Below are 15,178 nucleotides of genomic sequence, written 5' to 3'. Positions count from 1 at the left end.
CAAGGTCAGATGGCAGCTGAGTTGCAATCAGCTGGTGTCCTCCATGCTGACTTTCTCTGGAGCTTCTAGAAATGTGCCCTTCTGTGTCTGGGCTTCCCCACCCAAGGCAGATGTGAAACTCCCCACCCCAAGTTATTTGTATAAATAGCTTTGGACTACATGGAGGTGGCTGTATAAGTCTATAATTTCCCCTTATGGTCTTTGTTTGTTTGTTTGTTTTTGTTTTTAATGCAACCATCCGGTTAGTCCTTGTCCTCAGAAAATGGCTTTTGCCCTAAATGGATTTTAAGGATTGACCCATGTGCCAAGGGCCTCAGAGAGATGAGGTGTCTGCCCAGGGAAGCAGGAGGTGGTGATGGTCTCCCCGCCCCTCCTGTTTCTCGGTCTGTGTGCTCTGGGAAGTGGCTTGTGGGAAGGGAGTTCTGAGGGTATTTCCACCAGAGGGCCATAGAAGAAGGAAGAGGCACCCAGGCTGGGGCCGACATGGGCCCCTTGGCACTGAGAAGACCACATTTTCTCAGCATTAAGTTTACCATTGTGGGTGGGGCACGGTAGTTCACACCTATAATCCCAGCACTTTGGGAGGTTGAGATGGGGGGATTGCTTGAGGCTGGAAGTTCAAGACCAACCTGGGCAACATAGCAAGACCCCTTCTCTTAAAACAAACAAACAAACAAAAAAATTGGGGCTAGGCGCGGTGGCTCATGCCTGTAATCCCAGCACTTTGGGAGGCTGAGATAGGCAGATAACTTGAAGCCAGGAGTGTGAGACCAGCCTGGCCAACATAGCAAAACCCTACCTCTACTAAAAATACAAAAATTAGCTGGGCGTGGTGGCGCATGCCTATAATCGCAGCTACTCAGGAGGCTGAGGCATGAGAATCATTTGAACCCAGCAAACAGAGGTTGCAGTGAGCTGAGATCATGCCACTGCACTCCAGCCAGGGTGACAGAGTGAGACTCTGTTTCCAAAAATAACAATAAAGAATACATTAAAAAATCCAGGCCCAGTGGTATATGCCTATAGTCCTAGCTACTTGGGAAGCTGAGGCAGGAGGATTGCTTGAGGCTGCAGTGAGCTGTGATTGCACCACTGCACTCCAGCCTGGGTGACAGAGCAAGACCCTGTCTCAAAAAAAAAAAAAAAAAATTAAATTAAAAAAAATTCACCGTTGTGCCGAGCAGTCAGCTTGTGCTCTACACCAGCACTTCCTATACACGTATGAAGGTTGCATGCATGAAGCAGGTGCTGTTGTTACCTCCATTTTAAGATGAGAAAACTGAGGCTCAGAGAAACACATAATCTACCTGAGGTCGGTCAGCTGACATTCAGCGCCGGGCCACCCACCCCAGAGCCTGTGCCCTGACCACCACATATCCTGCCTCTCTGCACCCCTCCTGTGGTCAGCTAGTAAGCCGCACGACTTGCTGTTGTCCAGGCAGATGGGCTGGAGCCAGCTGGATCATGTGATTTCCCTGGCCCCTTCGGTGCCCAGCATCAAGCCTCACCTACAGGCACTCTTTGGGCGGTTTAGGAAGGAAGGGGTCTGCGGCCTCCATGCTGTGGGGAGAGCAGGGTTGGGTTGGTTCTGCCAGCACTTGCATCCCTGGGCCAAGCGGACATCCAGCCCTTTGCTCTGCACTTCCTGGCTTCTCGTCCATATGCCTGCCGTGTGCCCCACTTCCCGCTGCCCAGCCTGGAGCTGGCACATGACTGGCACTGAGCCAGCTGGGCTGCGCACAGAGCTGGAATTTCAGCAGCAGGGCCAAGGCTGAGCTGAGCAGGCCAGGGCCCTCCTGCAGTGGGTGTGAGGCCGAGGGGGCTGGCACACCTCCCTCCTCCCCTGCATGCCTTCTCTCCTTTTCCCCTTCTCCTCCCCATCTGTCACCCTTCTCATGCCACCCTTTTCCTTTTTTGGGGGCAGGAGGTGGTGCCTGGATGCCTTTGTGCCCCTCTTCATCTGCTCCCATTTTCCTCCACCCAAACCTAGCTCTTCAGCCCCACTTTGCAAACTCAAGGCCCCCACCCATCCATGCCTGTGGAAAGAGCCCCCAAGGAAACCCCTGCTGATGGCTGTAGAGGGGCACAGCCTGGCCAAGGACTTTTTGGATCTATCTCTGTGTTTTGCCAAAGCTGAATCCTCGGACTGCCTGACAGTCTCTAGGGCACAGGGCCCCTCTGGATTTTTCCAGGCCTGGGATACTATAGAAGTCAGGACTGGCAGGGTGGCGGCAGACTTGTTCAGTGCACTAAAGGAGGCACGTTATTTGGTGGGGAAAAGAGCTTTTTTGCATCTACTGCTGTCCAGCCATGGATCAGATAGGGCGGCCAATGAGCTTTCTGAAACTGGCGGTATTCGAGCTGGAATTAGATGGCCATGTGCAAGGGATAATACAGGGATTCCCATTTTGAGCAGGAAGTCCCTGTCTCACTTAGCTTCTCGTGTGACCTGAGGTCCAGAGGATCTCGGAGATCTCGCCAGCACCAGGGTTTGAGGAAGGTTCCAGCTGGTCCTGCAGAGTTTCCTGAACTCACACAGAGGGCCAGTCCTTTTTCCAAGGGGTCTTCCTGCTTTTCTGATTTCTGCACCCATCTGGGTCAGAACAAGCCCTTTTGCTTCCTTTCTCCCTCCCAGGGTGCTGGTAGGTCAGATCGGGTTCCACAGTCCGGATCTAACTGCCCAGGCCACTTTGGAGTTGGGGCCAGATGTGGTCAGCAGCTGCTCCAGGCCCACTACGTGCTAATCCACCCGCAGGGCAGAAGGAGGATCTTGTAAAGTGGTGCAAATCCCCCCAATTGGTCTCATCTGTCTTTGTCGGCCTCTGAGTTGGGGAGTGAAATGGGGCCTTGCAAGTCAGCGACTCTGCAAATAGCTCCTGCTCTCTCTGCCAGTGAAGTCCCTGTTTTTTACCACCAGGAAAAATGTAAAAGGCAAATTCACATACGGGACTCAATGTCTAGGCAGGAGGCCCGGGGAGCAAGGCAGCAGGCAGCCCAGGGCAGCGGAGGGCAGCTGGGCAGGGACAAGGGTCCTGGAACTTCCCCTCCTTAGACACAGCAGCTCTGTCTTTATCTGTTTCATGTTTTGGGCTTCAGTGTATGAGTCTATTTCTAGAACAGGGTCTGCAGCTCTAAAACCATCTGAAAACCACCATCCTATTAAGTAGAGCATCTGCTAGGATTGTCCTCCTGGTTTCGACTCATTCTGTGGTCCTGTGGCCTTGGGCATCCATGCATTCAATCAGAAATGGAGGTCCCATTTCTGGTCCCAGGCAAGCCGGGAAGATGAATAAGATGCCTGCTGAAGGTTGCAGGGGGAGGGTTTGTTATCCTCTATGTGGGTCCCTACTGCGGTGCAGAGCTGGGCTGGACTCTGCTTTCTGGACTCCCCAGGGAGCTCTAAGCCAGGCTTGCAGACAATCCCACCTTGCCTTGCGGGGTAGGGCTTCCCTCCCTGGCCTTCAGGCAGTTCCAAGGACTTCTCACCTGTCAGCCTTCTATCCTCCCCTTCCACCCGTCTGTGGGACCCAGGGCCAGAAGGTGTGTGCTCAGCAGTCCTCATCCCTGTGGCATGCCAGCCAGCCTTTGCACACTGCTGGGGTCCCTGCCAAGGCCAGGATAAATGTGGCCACCACTCTACCCCTGGAGAGGAAGCCATTCCTATGCCCTCAGCAGGCCAGACAGCAAGAAGGGCCCTGCCCATCCTGTGCGCAGCCCTCAGCAGAGCAGCCAGGCCGGGAGGACCCCCTGAGCCTTTTAAAAAATATTTCTCTGCCCATTGGCAGGTGAGCAGGCAAGCTCCGGGTAACTCAGTAGGGCTGCCCTCATGGTAGGGACCTGACCCCCTTCTCCCAGCTGACTGTGCAACCCTTCTCCCGGGCCCTCTACTGAGCTCTCCTGAGGCCTGACCTAGGGTGCCACGTCTCAGGGTAGCCGAGGGGCATCTGTCGGCCCAAGTCAGTTACAGCCCTCTGCTCGGCCTAGCACACGCCCTTCCCTCCTGCACGCTTGCTCCTGCAGCTGCCACCCTTCAGCCAGGCATCTCCCTCCAGACCCAGCAGGCCTGAGAGCAACATGCCCCCAGACTTCCAGGCAGCCCTGGGCTGGGGATGAAGCTTTCTGTGTGCATGGCAGAAAAGCCCCATCCCTCGGCTTTGACACCTGACAAGGACCAGCTGCATCCCTGATGTTGCCCTCCCATCCGCTGCTCCAGTCAGAGACACTGGGGTTTGCCCTTGTCCCTGACCTCCAGAGGAAGGCAATCAGACAGGGAATTTGGAAGGGAGATAACTCATCAAGGAGCCTGCCTGCTCCGCAGAGCATCAAATCAGCTGAGAAATAACAATTGTGTCACCAAAATTAACTTCGCATTTGCAGCTGGCAAGAGTGGCCCCTGGACTCTGCCAGTGGGCTGAGCTGGAAGCCGTGCCTGAGCTGGTCCTCCAACGGCCCAGCCACAGCCTGGGACACCCCAGGCCTTCTGCATCCCCCACAACTCCACTCCCCAGCCCTGCCCTAGCCCATCTCTACCCTCCAGCCATCGCAGAGATGGAGAAGGACATTCGTGCATTTCCAAAGGAGCAAACCCCTGCAGTTGCTGGGGGAAGGCGGGGCTCAGCGCAGCCCAGAGCAGCCCCTCACCCTTGGCCAACTTTCCCAGCCAGGCTGTGGGCTGCGGCGAGGACAGCGGAACGCTTGGGTGATGCTGCCCCTTAGTGGAGAGAAGCGGGAGGACCCAGGCTCCAGGAAGCACATGGAAAACCAGGGAACCTGGGACTGAAGGGACTGTTTGGCCCCACCAGACAGCTAAATCAGGGTCAGTGGCTTTTCAAAACCCAGAGCAAGAGGAAAGGGCTGGACACCTGGGCCCACAGCCACTTCTTCCCCACTCCCCCACCCAGCCCTTTTTTCATGTTCCCTCCCTTCTGTGTGTCTCTCCCCCAGCCCCCTGCATCCCTGTCCTCCTCCTTAACTCGGGAAGGCCCTCTGGAGACAACTGTGGAGTGGTGTCACCTGGAGCATGGGGTTTAGTCTGGCACTACCTTGAAAGTGCCATGTGACCTTGGGGAGTTGGCTCACTTCTCTGAGCCATAGTTGCCTGGAACATGGGGGTCCTGCAGTGCCTATCTAGTTTGAAAAGTCTGGTGCCTGGTACTAGCCCTTGACAGCTCTCCCTAAGAAGGTTCTTGACCTGTGAGTGATCACAGGAGATTGTTTGTAGGACCTTTGATTCTGTATATGGGTCCAGGGCAGTGAATTTATCTGTGGGTCTCAGTCTATCCATCTCTAAGAGGGGAACTGCTCACCCTATGCTAGAGCAATGTTTATAAGCCCATTTTTTTCATAGCAGCAATAAAATGTTCTGAGGAATGTTACTTATTAGGATATAGGTTAAAGACTGGATAATGTTTAAAGGCTTTGCTTTTTCAATTTTTAACCTCCTTTATTGAGATTTTAAAAACAAATGGTTTTCCACGAAAGTACTGTCTCATTTCCACAGCTGAGAATCCAGGACACCTGCCCCTTGCTCCTGAAATCCCTGACTTTCCTTGCAAGAGCCAAAGCGCTTGCCACCAAAGCTCAGACCTTGGTGACCTCATGGCCAAGTCGCCTCCCCACGGATCCATATAACAAGTGAAGCTCTTGTCTCCTCCAGATCGCAGAGACCTATGCTTTCCTCCCGAGAGAGGCTGTGACCCGGTTCCTGATGAGCTGTACAGAGTGTCAGAAGAGGATGCACTTTAACTCCAATGGCCTGGAACCCAAAGGTAGTGGGGGTGGCGTGCTGGAGGGCTAGGGCGGGGGCCGGCTGAGAGTAGACTGTCCCTGAAGATGCCAGCTTTTGCTGGCACAGAAAAGTGTCCAGCAGCTGTTATTGCTAGCCCCAGAGGCCAGTATGGGTCCGTGGTGCTGCCCAAAGAGCCTCGTTTTGTTTTGTTTAACTTTTTTTAAATCTCAAGTTTCACTTAAAAACCAACCATACGAAACAAAAAAGCAAACAACATGTTTCCCCTGCCTTGCGAGGCCCAGGACAGCCCCTCTCCTCACAGCCAGATTCCAGCTGGGAATGGCCAACCTACCCTGTTCGCAAAGTTCCATCCATGCCTCCCACTGCTTCTCCGTGCACGAGCCGTGGTCTGGCCTGTACACTCCCTGAGACATGTGCATGCGTCCTCCCACCCACATACCTGCTAATGATATGTCTTCCCTGGTGCTTGTTTCCACCCTGTGCACACCCATGTGGCCTTTGATCAGTAAACCCGTGGGGGGCTGATGAGAATTTTTTTTTTTTTGAGACGGAGTCTCACTCTGTCACCCGGGCTGGAGTGCAGTGGCGCGATCTCGGCTCACTGCAAGCTCCGCCTCCCAGGTTCACACCATTCTCCTGCCTCAGCCTCCCAGGTAGCTGGGACTACAGGTGCCCGCCACCATGCCCAGCTAATTTTTTTTTGTATTTTTAGTAGAGAGAGGGTTTCACTGTGTTAGCCAGGATAGTCTCAATCTCCTGACCTCGTGATCCGCCTGCCTCGGCCTCCCAAAGTGCTGGGATTATAGGTGTGAGCCACGGCATCCGGCCGACTGGTGAGAATTTAAAATGTCCAGGGCAGGCTGGGCACAGTGGCTCATGCTTGTAATCTCAGCAGTTTGGGAGGCTGAGGTGGAGTGATTGCTAGAGCCCGGGAGGTGGAAGCTGCAGTGAGCCATGATCATGCCACTGCACTCCAGCCTGGATGACAGAGCAAGACCCCATCTCAAAAAATAAATACAATAAAATGCCCAGAGCACTCATGACCACCAAAGTTGGTCCCTTGGACCGACGTCCATGCCTTCCAGCTCTGTCCTGCCCAGTGAGACCAGCAAGGACCTCGCTTCAGTACCCCCACACCCCCTCAAACTGAACATCCCAGAGGCTTCCAGTAAATCTGGGGGCCCATCTGTTTGCAGGTGGCTTTGGCACTGTGAGACGGCCCAGCACATTTGGCTGGTACAATTATAACGCTGCCCTGAGAAATGGTGCCCAGGTGGGCAATTTATCAGGGTTTCCAGGACTGCCTGGTGCATCGTGCCAGCTCCTGGGCATTGGGCCTTTGGAAGGTGCTGAAGTCAGTGGGTGTTTTGCCCGAGGATGGAGATAGACTCGAATGAAGGGTGCGCCGTTTATCCAGGCGGCACTCAAGTAGCATCCATTGAATCTGGGGAAGGAAAAATCCACAGCAAAGCCTGAACAGACAACAAAGAATCAGGAGCATGGGCGTCAAGCGGGGCTTTCTGCTCGTGTTCGTTGTCCCTGACACACGTGAATGGCCTCTGACAGCAGCTGACTCACCAAATCCAGAGGCTCCCATGCCCTTGGGAGCCATCAGGCCACGGCTGTTTCATCAGGCACATGGGCCAACTTCAAAGCACGAGGGGCAGGAATGGATGTAGTTAATCCCTCATAAATGCTGGTTCCCATGTTAAGAACAGGGCTTCAGGGCCACACAGCCATTCAGCTACTGTGTGTCCTGGGCAAGACACTTCATCTTTCTGAGCCTCAGTTCCCTCATCTGTGAAATGGGGTTAATCAGAAGGCTACCAAGATGTGAGTTAGTCCCTGTACTTGGCATTGGTACAGGAAGACAGAGCTGTGGCTATTGTGGTTCCTGTGATAACGCGGGACACTCCCACGATGCATGCCTGAGCCAGTGATCCTGAATGCTGCTACCCACGTGGCCTGCCCCTGGCCAGGCAGCGGCTGCAACCCTTGGGCCAAGACAGCATTTGGTACCTGCAGATGGGCTGGAGGGCTTTCCCTGCCGCTCTCTCCACCCTGCTGGGGTCTAGGCCACAGGGGCCAGGGGTGTGTGTCCTAGTGGTGGCTGCCTGGTTCCTGCCCACCCATCCGCCTGTCCCCTCCCGTTCCTGTCCTCGTTGTTTCCATAGCAACTGGCGGAGTCAGACACAGAATTGCTTGCCTGGAGGAACAGAGGTGAAGCCAAGAGGGGCTCCGTTTGTGGGCTGCTCTGGGGTGTCTGAGGCGCCATCCACTCCCCTCCCCTGCCACGCATCCCACTGCAGTGTGGAGGGCGTTCCTCAGCTCCCCCTGCACTCCTCACTGACGGCTGCTGGGTCTCCCCATGCTGCAGGCTTCACGCCTCATCTGCGGGCTTCTGTGTGGCCAGGAGGGCAACGCAGAGCACAGCAGTGGCCTGCTTCCTCTCCTCACTGGCTGCCACCACCACGCCCCACCCCCAGGGAGGAGAAAGAGGCCAGGGAGGGAGGGAGCACACAGGCCAGGAGCCATCTAGAATATAAACCAGCGCTGTGGGCTCGCTGCTAAAGCCTATCTTTCCTGGGGCTTGCTTCAGGCCGGACAGAAGATGAGCACCATGCCCATTCTCACGCATCCTCCCCCATCCTCAGGCACAATGCCACCTCTCTGTCCCAGGTAGCGGAGCTTCCCTTTGCAGGGCGAGGAGAAGACGCTGAGGGAGCAGGAGCCCGGGGAAGTGGCGCATGGAAGGGCATGGCCTTGGAGTCAGGCAGGTCTGATGTGCAGCCCTGTTCCCCACTACGTGTCCCTCGGCAGGACAGGGAACCTCTCTGAGCAGCTCCTGATCATGACAGTTACGAGTATCCTATGAGGTGTTAGTCCTGGCTTACAGGTGAGGAAACTGAGGCACAGAGAGGCATTGAGGTGAAATCATTCATCCAGGCTCTCCCAGGAGATAGAAGTGCAGGCAGGAAACTGCATTTTCTCATCAGCAAAGTGGAAGAAATGCCATCCTTTCAGGGTGGTGAGGGTGAGCCTGTTGTGGCGGGCACCTGGGATGCAGCGGGTGCCTGGGGCGCATCACCCTGCCTCCAGCCCGTGTCGTGGCCTGTGGTGCCCAGACACGAGGCTGCCAACGTCCAGGTGGCCCCACAGAGACACAAGGTCTGCTTCTACCCAGGTGGGGTCAGATGTGGCCCCCAGTCCTGCCAGGCAAGCACGCTGGGTCCACACCCTGAACAGGGTTAGAAGGGAAGGTCTTGGTTTCTGGAAGCTGCCAGTGGAGAGTTTAGAGTCTGAAAGGCTCCACTGTCTGCTAAGTGGCCAGAGGCACTCGCCTCCTGGACCGTCCCCAGGTTCCCCGCCTCCTGCCCCCACTGAAAGCCTGCAGGTCCTATCTCTGCCCGCCATGCTGGCCTCTGGATGCAGCTATATCCTGCTGTCTCCCAGGAACCCCTGCATTGCCAGCCCTCCCTTCTCCCTCTCCAGCTGCTGGGAAAGCAGAGCCTGCACCAGCCCCAGAGACAGGCCCAGTGTTCCTGCCCCAGGAAGGTGGGAGGGAGTGGGGACAGGGGACAGGATGGAGGCTCTTTGAGGGCTACTGGGAGAATGCCTGACTTCCTGGCCTCATGTTAAAAAGAAACAAAGGAAGTAGAGTGGCCTTCTTTGCTCAGCGGTCTCTCCCCAGCAGAGTGGGGGGGCCTGGACAGCCCCGTGCCCTCCCCCAGTGCCAGGAGCATAAACAAAGGAGGTGGCAGAGGATCAGGAAGTCTGAGGACGGGAAATTCCAGGCCCTCCTGACTCCACACTACTCTTCCACCAGTCCCTGAGGAGTTGAGGACAGAGCATGCAAACTAGGTGTGACTTCAGACCAGCCCAGCTCTTGTGGAAAGGGACCTTTGGAGGCATGTCTCTGTTTTCTTTGATGTGACAAAATATTGTTGCATGGTTGCAAACTGGGAGTAGCCAATGGGCAGCAATGCCAACTCTTCCTCAGCAGGCAGGTTGTCCACTTGGGTCTCCGCCCCTTCGCAACCAGGCCCAGACTCCTCTGCATGGTTTCCAAGGCCTCCATGCCTGGCTCCTCCTTGCCGGCCTGGCCTCTCCCGGCTCTCACACTCATTTGCTGTGGGACTGTGGGAAGGTTGCATAACTCCTCTGTGTGCTGTTGCCTCATCTGTAAAGTCAGGGTATTACTACGAGCACTCACCTCACAAGGTTCCTGGAAGCCTCTAACCAGAGGGTGTGTATGGAGCCCTAAGCAGGTGCTCAGGAGCTGTCAGCTGAGCAATAGATCATGAGTCCCATTCAGATCCTCTCCATGAAGCTTCCTTGAGCTACTCCGGGGCCCTCTCAGCTCTTCCTCCAGTGACCCTAATGGCCTCACATCCGTCCCACCCTGCTCATCCTTCACCCTTGTTTCCTGAGCCCGGGGACTGCCCCGCACACAGTTTCCTTACGTTCCCTGCCCCGAATGCACGCACGTCAGCACTCCGTGAAGACTTGCCCATTCATTGATGTACTTCCCCAGGAAGGAGATTTTTTTGCCGGCTTTTGAGCTGGCCTCAGGCCTGGGATCTCTGTTTCCAAATTTGAACCCCCTGAGGCTGGCTGGTCTCACGGCCTCTCTGTGCCAGGCCCCCATCGTGCACACATCCTTCAGTGCCCACCCCTGCCTGGAAGATCTTTCATACCTGTCTCTGGACCGAGAGTTCTTCGTGCTGTAGGTGAAAGCTTGTGAGAATCACCACCTGGTGTTCCCGCGAGGAAACGAGGGTCACTCCTGTGGTTGAAGTTTGCATTGGTTGATGAGTGCCATTGGCGCCCAGCTGCACAGGCCAGCAGACAACTTGGCTTGGCCCAAGCACCCACATCATTGATTATTCTCGAGATTGCATAAAACTAGGTCTAGTGCCTGGGCTGGTTTCCATTTTTCTTGGCAAAGAGATTTTGAAACATCTCTCTGGGCACTTCCTGTGCTTCTCTTGCCAGCAACCTGCTGGATGATTTAGGCTCCGTGACCCTTGCTAGCCCCTAGCTCACTCTTCTCCATGGCAACAGAGTCCAGCAGTGCCGCACCGTCAGGTCATTTGTGGAGGCTCGAGTGTGGCACCCCGTGGTGATCATGGGGTGGAGAGGGGGGCAGCCTGTCTCAGCGGAGCCCAAGGAACCCACTTCTTCCTTGTTCACGTTTCCACCTGAGCTCGTCCCCCATCCTGGCATTTTTCTCCCTGGTGAGCATCTGACTCTGCGGTTCCCACTGGCCCCTGCTCCGTCTCTCTTTCCCGCTAAGCCCATCCTCTCAGTGTGCACCCACTTACTGAGTCCAGAACACCTGGGGCTCCTCACTGCTGAAAACTTGCCTGCCTTTCTCCTCACCATGGTGTGGTTGAGCTCTGACCTCCCACCCGTGGCTCCATGGCTCATTTCCTCACCTAGAATGTCCCCTCCCCGCCGAGGTCCTCACAGAACTCTCATTCTGGAACGGCAAAATCCAGCATTTCACCTTACAGCAATGTTAGGTGTTCTCCGATAGGTTTAGGGGTCTGCTTGGGATGTTCCAGCTTCCCCAAGACCAGGGCATCCTGCCTTCCTCTTCTGAGCTCTCTTGGCTCAACCTGCAGGCACCGGAAGTGGTTTCTCATCTCTGGAGATGCTGGGGCAGGTACAGGCCAAGGAAGACCTCTTGTCCCGCCTCCCAAGGGTACTGTCCTGGCCACTGTTTTATTTTTCCTAAGCTACCCTGTCACTAGCTTTATTAAAGATACTTTCTCATGAGCAGCATGACACTGCAGTCAGGACAGGGGTGACCATCAATGAAAGAACACAGCTGCCCGCCTCCATGCCTCCCAAACCTAGAGAATCCCTGCAACACCCAACGAAGGGTCGACCGGGGCCACGAGAGCGATGGGCACCCTTCACATTCACCGTGATGCTTAACAGCTTCTCACCAGACAGCCTCCTCTTAGACGAAACAGAAATGGCAGAATTCTCAGTCCAAACATCCACCTTTGAAAACAGGACCCACGGCTCTTCTGAGTGATACCGTCTCAATGTCATCACTAGACTGTCTGCCTGACATATCGCATCCGGCCTGGTCAATGTATGGGGCTAGGGCTCAAAACCCCACTGAGGTTAAGAAAGTCAAATCTAGGTTGATGGTGGGGTGGAAACCCATTTGAGTTTGCCACCGCGTCGACCAGTGCGGAGGATCCCTGCCACCCAACCAAGCGGAAGGCTCTCTTAAAAAAGGGAGGAGGAGGGGGTGGTCCTGTCAGGCCAGTTTCTTAGCCATTCCATTAGTGACGTTTACTTTTTCTTTTTCTTTTTTTTCTTGGGACGGAGTCTCGCTCTGTTGCCAGGCTGGAGTGCAATGGCGCAATCTTGGCTCACTGCAACCTCCACCTCCCGGGTTCAAGTGGTTCTCCTGCCTCAGCCTCCCAAGTAGCTGGGATTACAGGCACGTGCCACCATGCCCAGCTAATTTTTGTAGTTTTAGTAGAGCGTAGTTTTTGTTTTGTTTTGAGATGGAGTCTTGCTCTGTTGCCTAGGCTGGAGTAAGGTGGGACCATCTTGGCTCACTGCAATCCCCGCCTCCCGGGTCCAAGCGCTTCTGCTGACTCAGCCTTCTGAGTAGCTGGGATTATAGGCATGCACCGCCACACCCGGCTAATTTTATTTGTAGTTTTAGTAGAGATGGGGTTTCTCCATGTTGGTCAGGCTGGTCTCGAACTCCCGACCTCAGGTGATCCACCCGCCTCGGCCTCCCAAAGTGCTGGGATTACAGGCGTGAGCCACCGTGCCCGGCCATAGAGCGGGATTTTACCATGTTGGTCAGATTGGTCTCAAACTCCTGACCTCAGGTGATCCGCCTGCCTCAGCCTCCCTAAGTGCTGGGATTACAGGTGTGATCCACCACACCCAGCCAACATCTATTTCTTCCTCAACAAAGAATGAAACATTCTATGTGTGACAGGGTAGCTTTAAAGAGCAAAACTAAGTTCTGCATTTCTGTAAAACTTGATTCAAAATGTTATTCAATCTGTAAAGTCACCAGAAGTACACAGTGTCAAAGCGGACCTCCATCCTCTAGGCCCCAGCTATTCCGGGTCCCCACCTTTTCTGCAGGGCTGTTCCTATCCTTGCCAAGCAGGAACTTCCCTTGTCCTCTTTGGGTAGCTTCACCCCTTGTTTGCAGACTTTTTTTCTTTTTAAATTATGGTAAAATACTTACAGCATAAAAACTTACCTTTCATATATATATATATATATATTTTTTTTTTTTTTTTTGAGACAGGGTCTCTCTCACCCAGGCTGGAATGCAGTGGTACCTCAATATCCTGCGCTCAGGTGATCCTCCCACCTCAGCTTCCCAAGTAGCTGGGACTTCAGGCATGCACCACCACACCCAACTAACATTTTTTTTACCTTTTAGTAGAGACGAGGGACTCACTATGTTGCCCAGGCTGGCCTTGAACTCCTGGGGTCAAACAGTCCTCCTGCCTCTGCCTCCCAAAGTGCTGGGATTACATGCGTGAGCCACTGTGCCCGGCTTAATTGTTCCATTTTAAAGATATTATATTCACACTGTTGAGCAATCATCACCACTACCTATTTCCAAAACCTTTTCATCACCCCAAACAGAAACTCTGTACCCATTAAGCAATAACGTCCCATTCCCTCAGCCTCCAGCCCCCAGTAACCTCGAGTTACTTTCTGTCTCTTTGAATTTGCCTATTCTAGATATTTCGTGTAAGTGGAATCATACAGTGGTTGTCGTTTTATGTCTGGCTTCTTGCCCTTGGTATCGCATTTTCAAGGTTGCAGGGACCCTTTTGGGCTATGGCTCTGGAGGGGCAGGTAGTATAAGTCACCCCTGGATATCCTCTGGACCTCCCGGACCTCCGCCCTGTCACCCTGCAGCCTGTCTCCTGGGCCTCCTTGTGATGGTAGAGGGCGCTTGGTCTAGAAGTTGCTCCCACTTTTCCTCATGCCACGGAAATCCCAACCCATCAGTGGGACTAGGCACCAGGGGCACCTTTTGATTAAAGGCCTGGGGCAAAATGAATCTGGCCTGAAGTCCTTGGAAGAAGGAGGAGGAGGCCAGATAACAAATAATTGAAACAATTCCTACAGCAGCTTGGCCAGAGATTTTAATGGTTATCAAATTATGTCCCTACCTTTTAATTTCTTGTAATCTGTTCCAAAAAGGCAAGAAATAAGATCAGAAATACGGAGCAATATTTATGCACAAGGATGTCCCCTGCAGTGCTGTTTATAAGAGCCCCAATGGGAAACAACCTAAAAAGCCAATCATTACATAGTAACTTAAGCAAATTATGGTAAACTATTACATGGCCATAAAAATTCTACTTACAAAGCAAAATAAGATTCTTGATGTTGGGGAAAATACCTATGACAAAATGTTAAGAAAAAAAAAACTTTTTAAAAGCAGACTGGAATTCTCTGTATGCATTATAAGATCATGTGTAAAAAAGAAAAATCACAGGGAAAAAATAAACAGAAGCATATGCCAGGCTGCGTGGTGCAATTACGGTTTTTAAATTTTTTCTTTACATCTCTCGGCACTTTGCAAATTCTCTGCAAAAAGAACATGCATCACTTTGATCTTCAGGACAACAAAGGAATAAATGGGAGGAGACTGTTCCTCTGCATATGAGGAAGGAGGAACCAGAATTTGGGGGCTACTGAAGGCCTGACTCAGACCTGGGAGCCATATGGCACCTGAGGATGTTTTTGGGGGATGCTGTGGGGTGGCAGGATTGGGTGGGGTGAGAGTGGCATATGTTCACCTGGAAGAGAACTGACTTAGACAATGGTTGGAAACACAGATGCCTTCAAGGATCTGGCAAGTATCATAATTGATACTTGCAAATGAGCGAAGCTGTGCAATACTATAAGGAGTGGTGGGGACTGTGGCAAAATGGGAGCCACATACCGTGCCTAAAAGAAGTGGCTGCTGAAGCGGCAGTGGTTGCTTGCCTTCGGGAGTGGGGGCCTTATGTGGCCAGACCTTATGCTCTTCAAAGAAGCCAAAAATTCATATAAATACGAGTGTGTGTGTTGAGGGGGTGGGTTTGTTGGGGTTTTTTTGTTTGTTTTTTAGAGACAGAGTCTTACTCTGCTGCTGAGGCTGGAGTGCGGTGGTGCCATCACAGCTCGCTGGAGACTGCAGCCTTGACCACCTGGGCTCAAGCGATCCTCCCACCTCAGCCTCCTAGGTCGCTAGGACTGCAGGCACACACCACCCATCTGGCTAATTTGTTTTATTATTGTAGAGATGGGATCTCCCTGTGTTGCCCAGGCTGGTCTTGAACTCCTGGGGCCTGTGGCCCTTCCTGGGGCTCAAGCGATCCTCCTGCCTCGGCCTCCCAAAGTGCTAGAATTACCGGCATGAGCCACCGC

The 15,178-nt window shown here is 53.6% G+C and overlaps 1 protein-coding gene across 4 annotated transcripts in view; it reads left to right on the top strand.

Moving 5' to 3' along the window:
* NOL4L (nucleolar protein 4 like) overlaps nt 1-15,178 on the top strand; it is a 147,674-nt gene that overhangs the window by 61,155 nt on the left and 71,341 nt on the right. For all 4 annotated transcript variants that reach the window (XM_028828304.2, XM_028828303.2, XM_077951431.1 and 1 more), the window contains exon 3: nt 5,657-5,768. In XM_028828304.2, coding sequence (XP_028684137.1) covers nt 5,657-5,768 — 112 coding nt within the window. The remainder of the gene's footprint in view (nt 1-5,656; nt 5,769-15,178) is intronic.

Source organism: Macaca mulatta, chromosome 10, assembly GCF_049350105.2.
Source record: "Macaca mulatta isolate MMU2019108-1 chromosome 10, T2T-MMU8v2.0, whole genome shotgun sequence".
Classification (NCBI taxonomy): domain Eukaryota; kingdom Metazoa; phylum Chordata; class Mammalia; order Primates; family Cercopithecidae; genus Macaca; species Macaca mulatta.
This window is presented reverse-complemented; position numbering and strand designations above follow the sequence as displayed.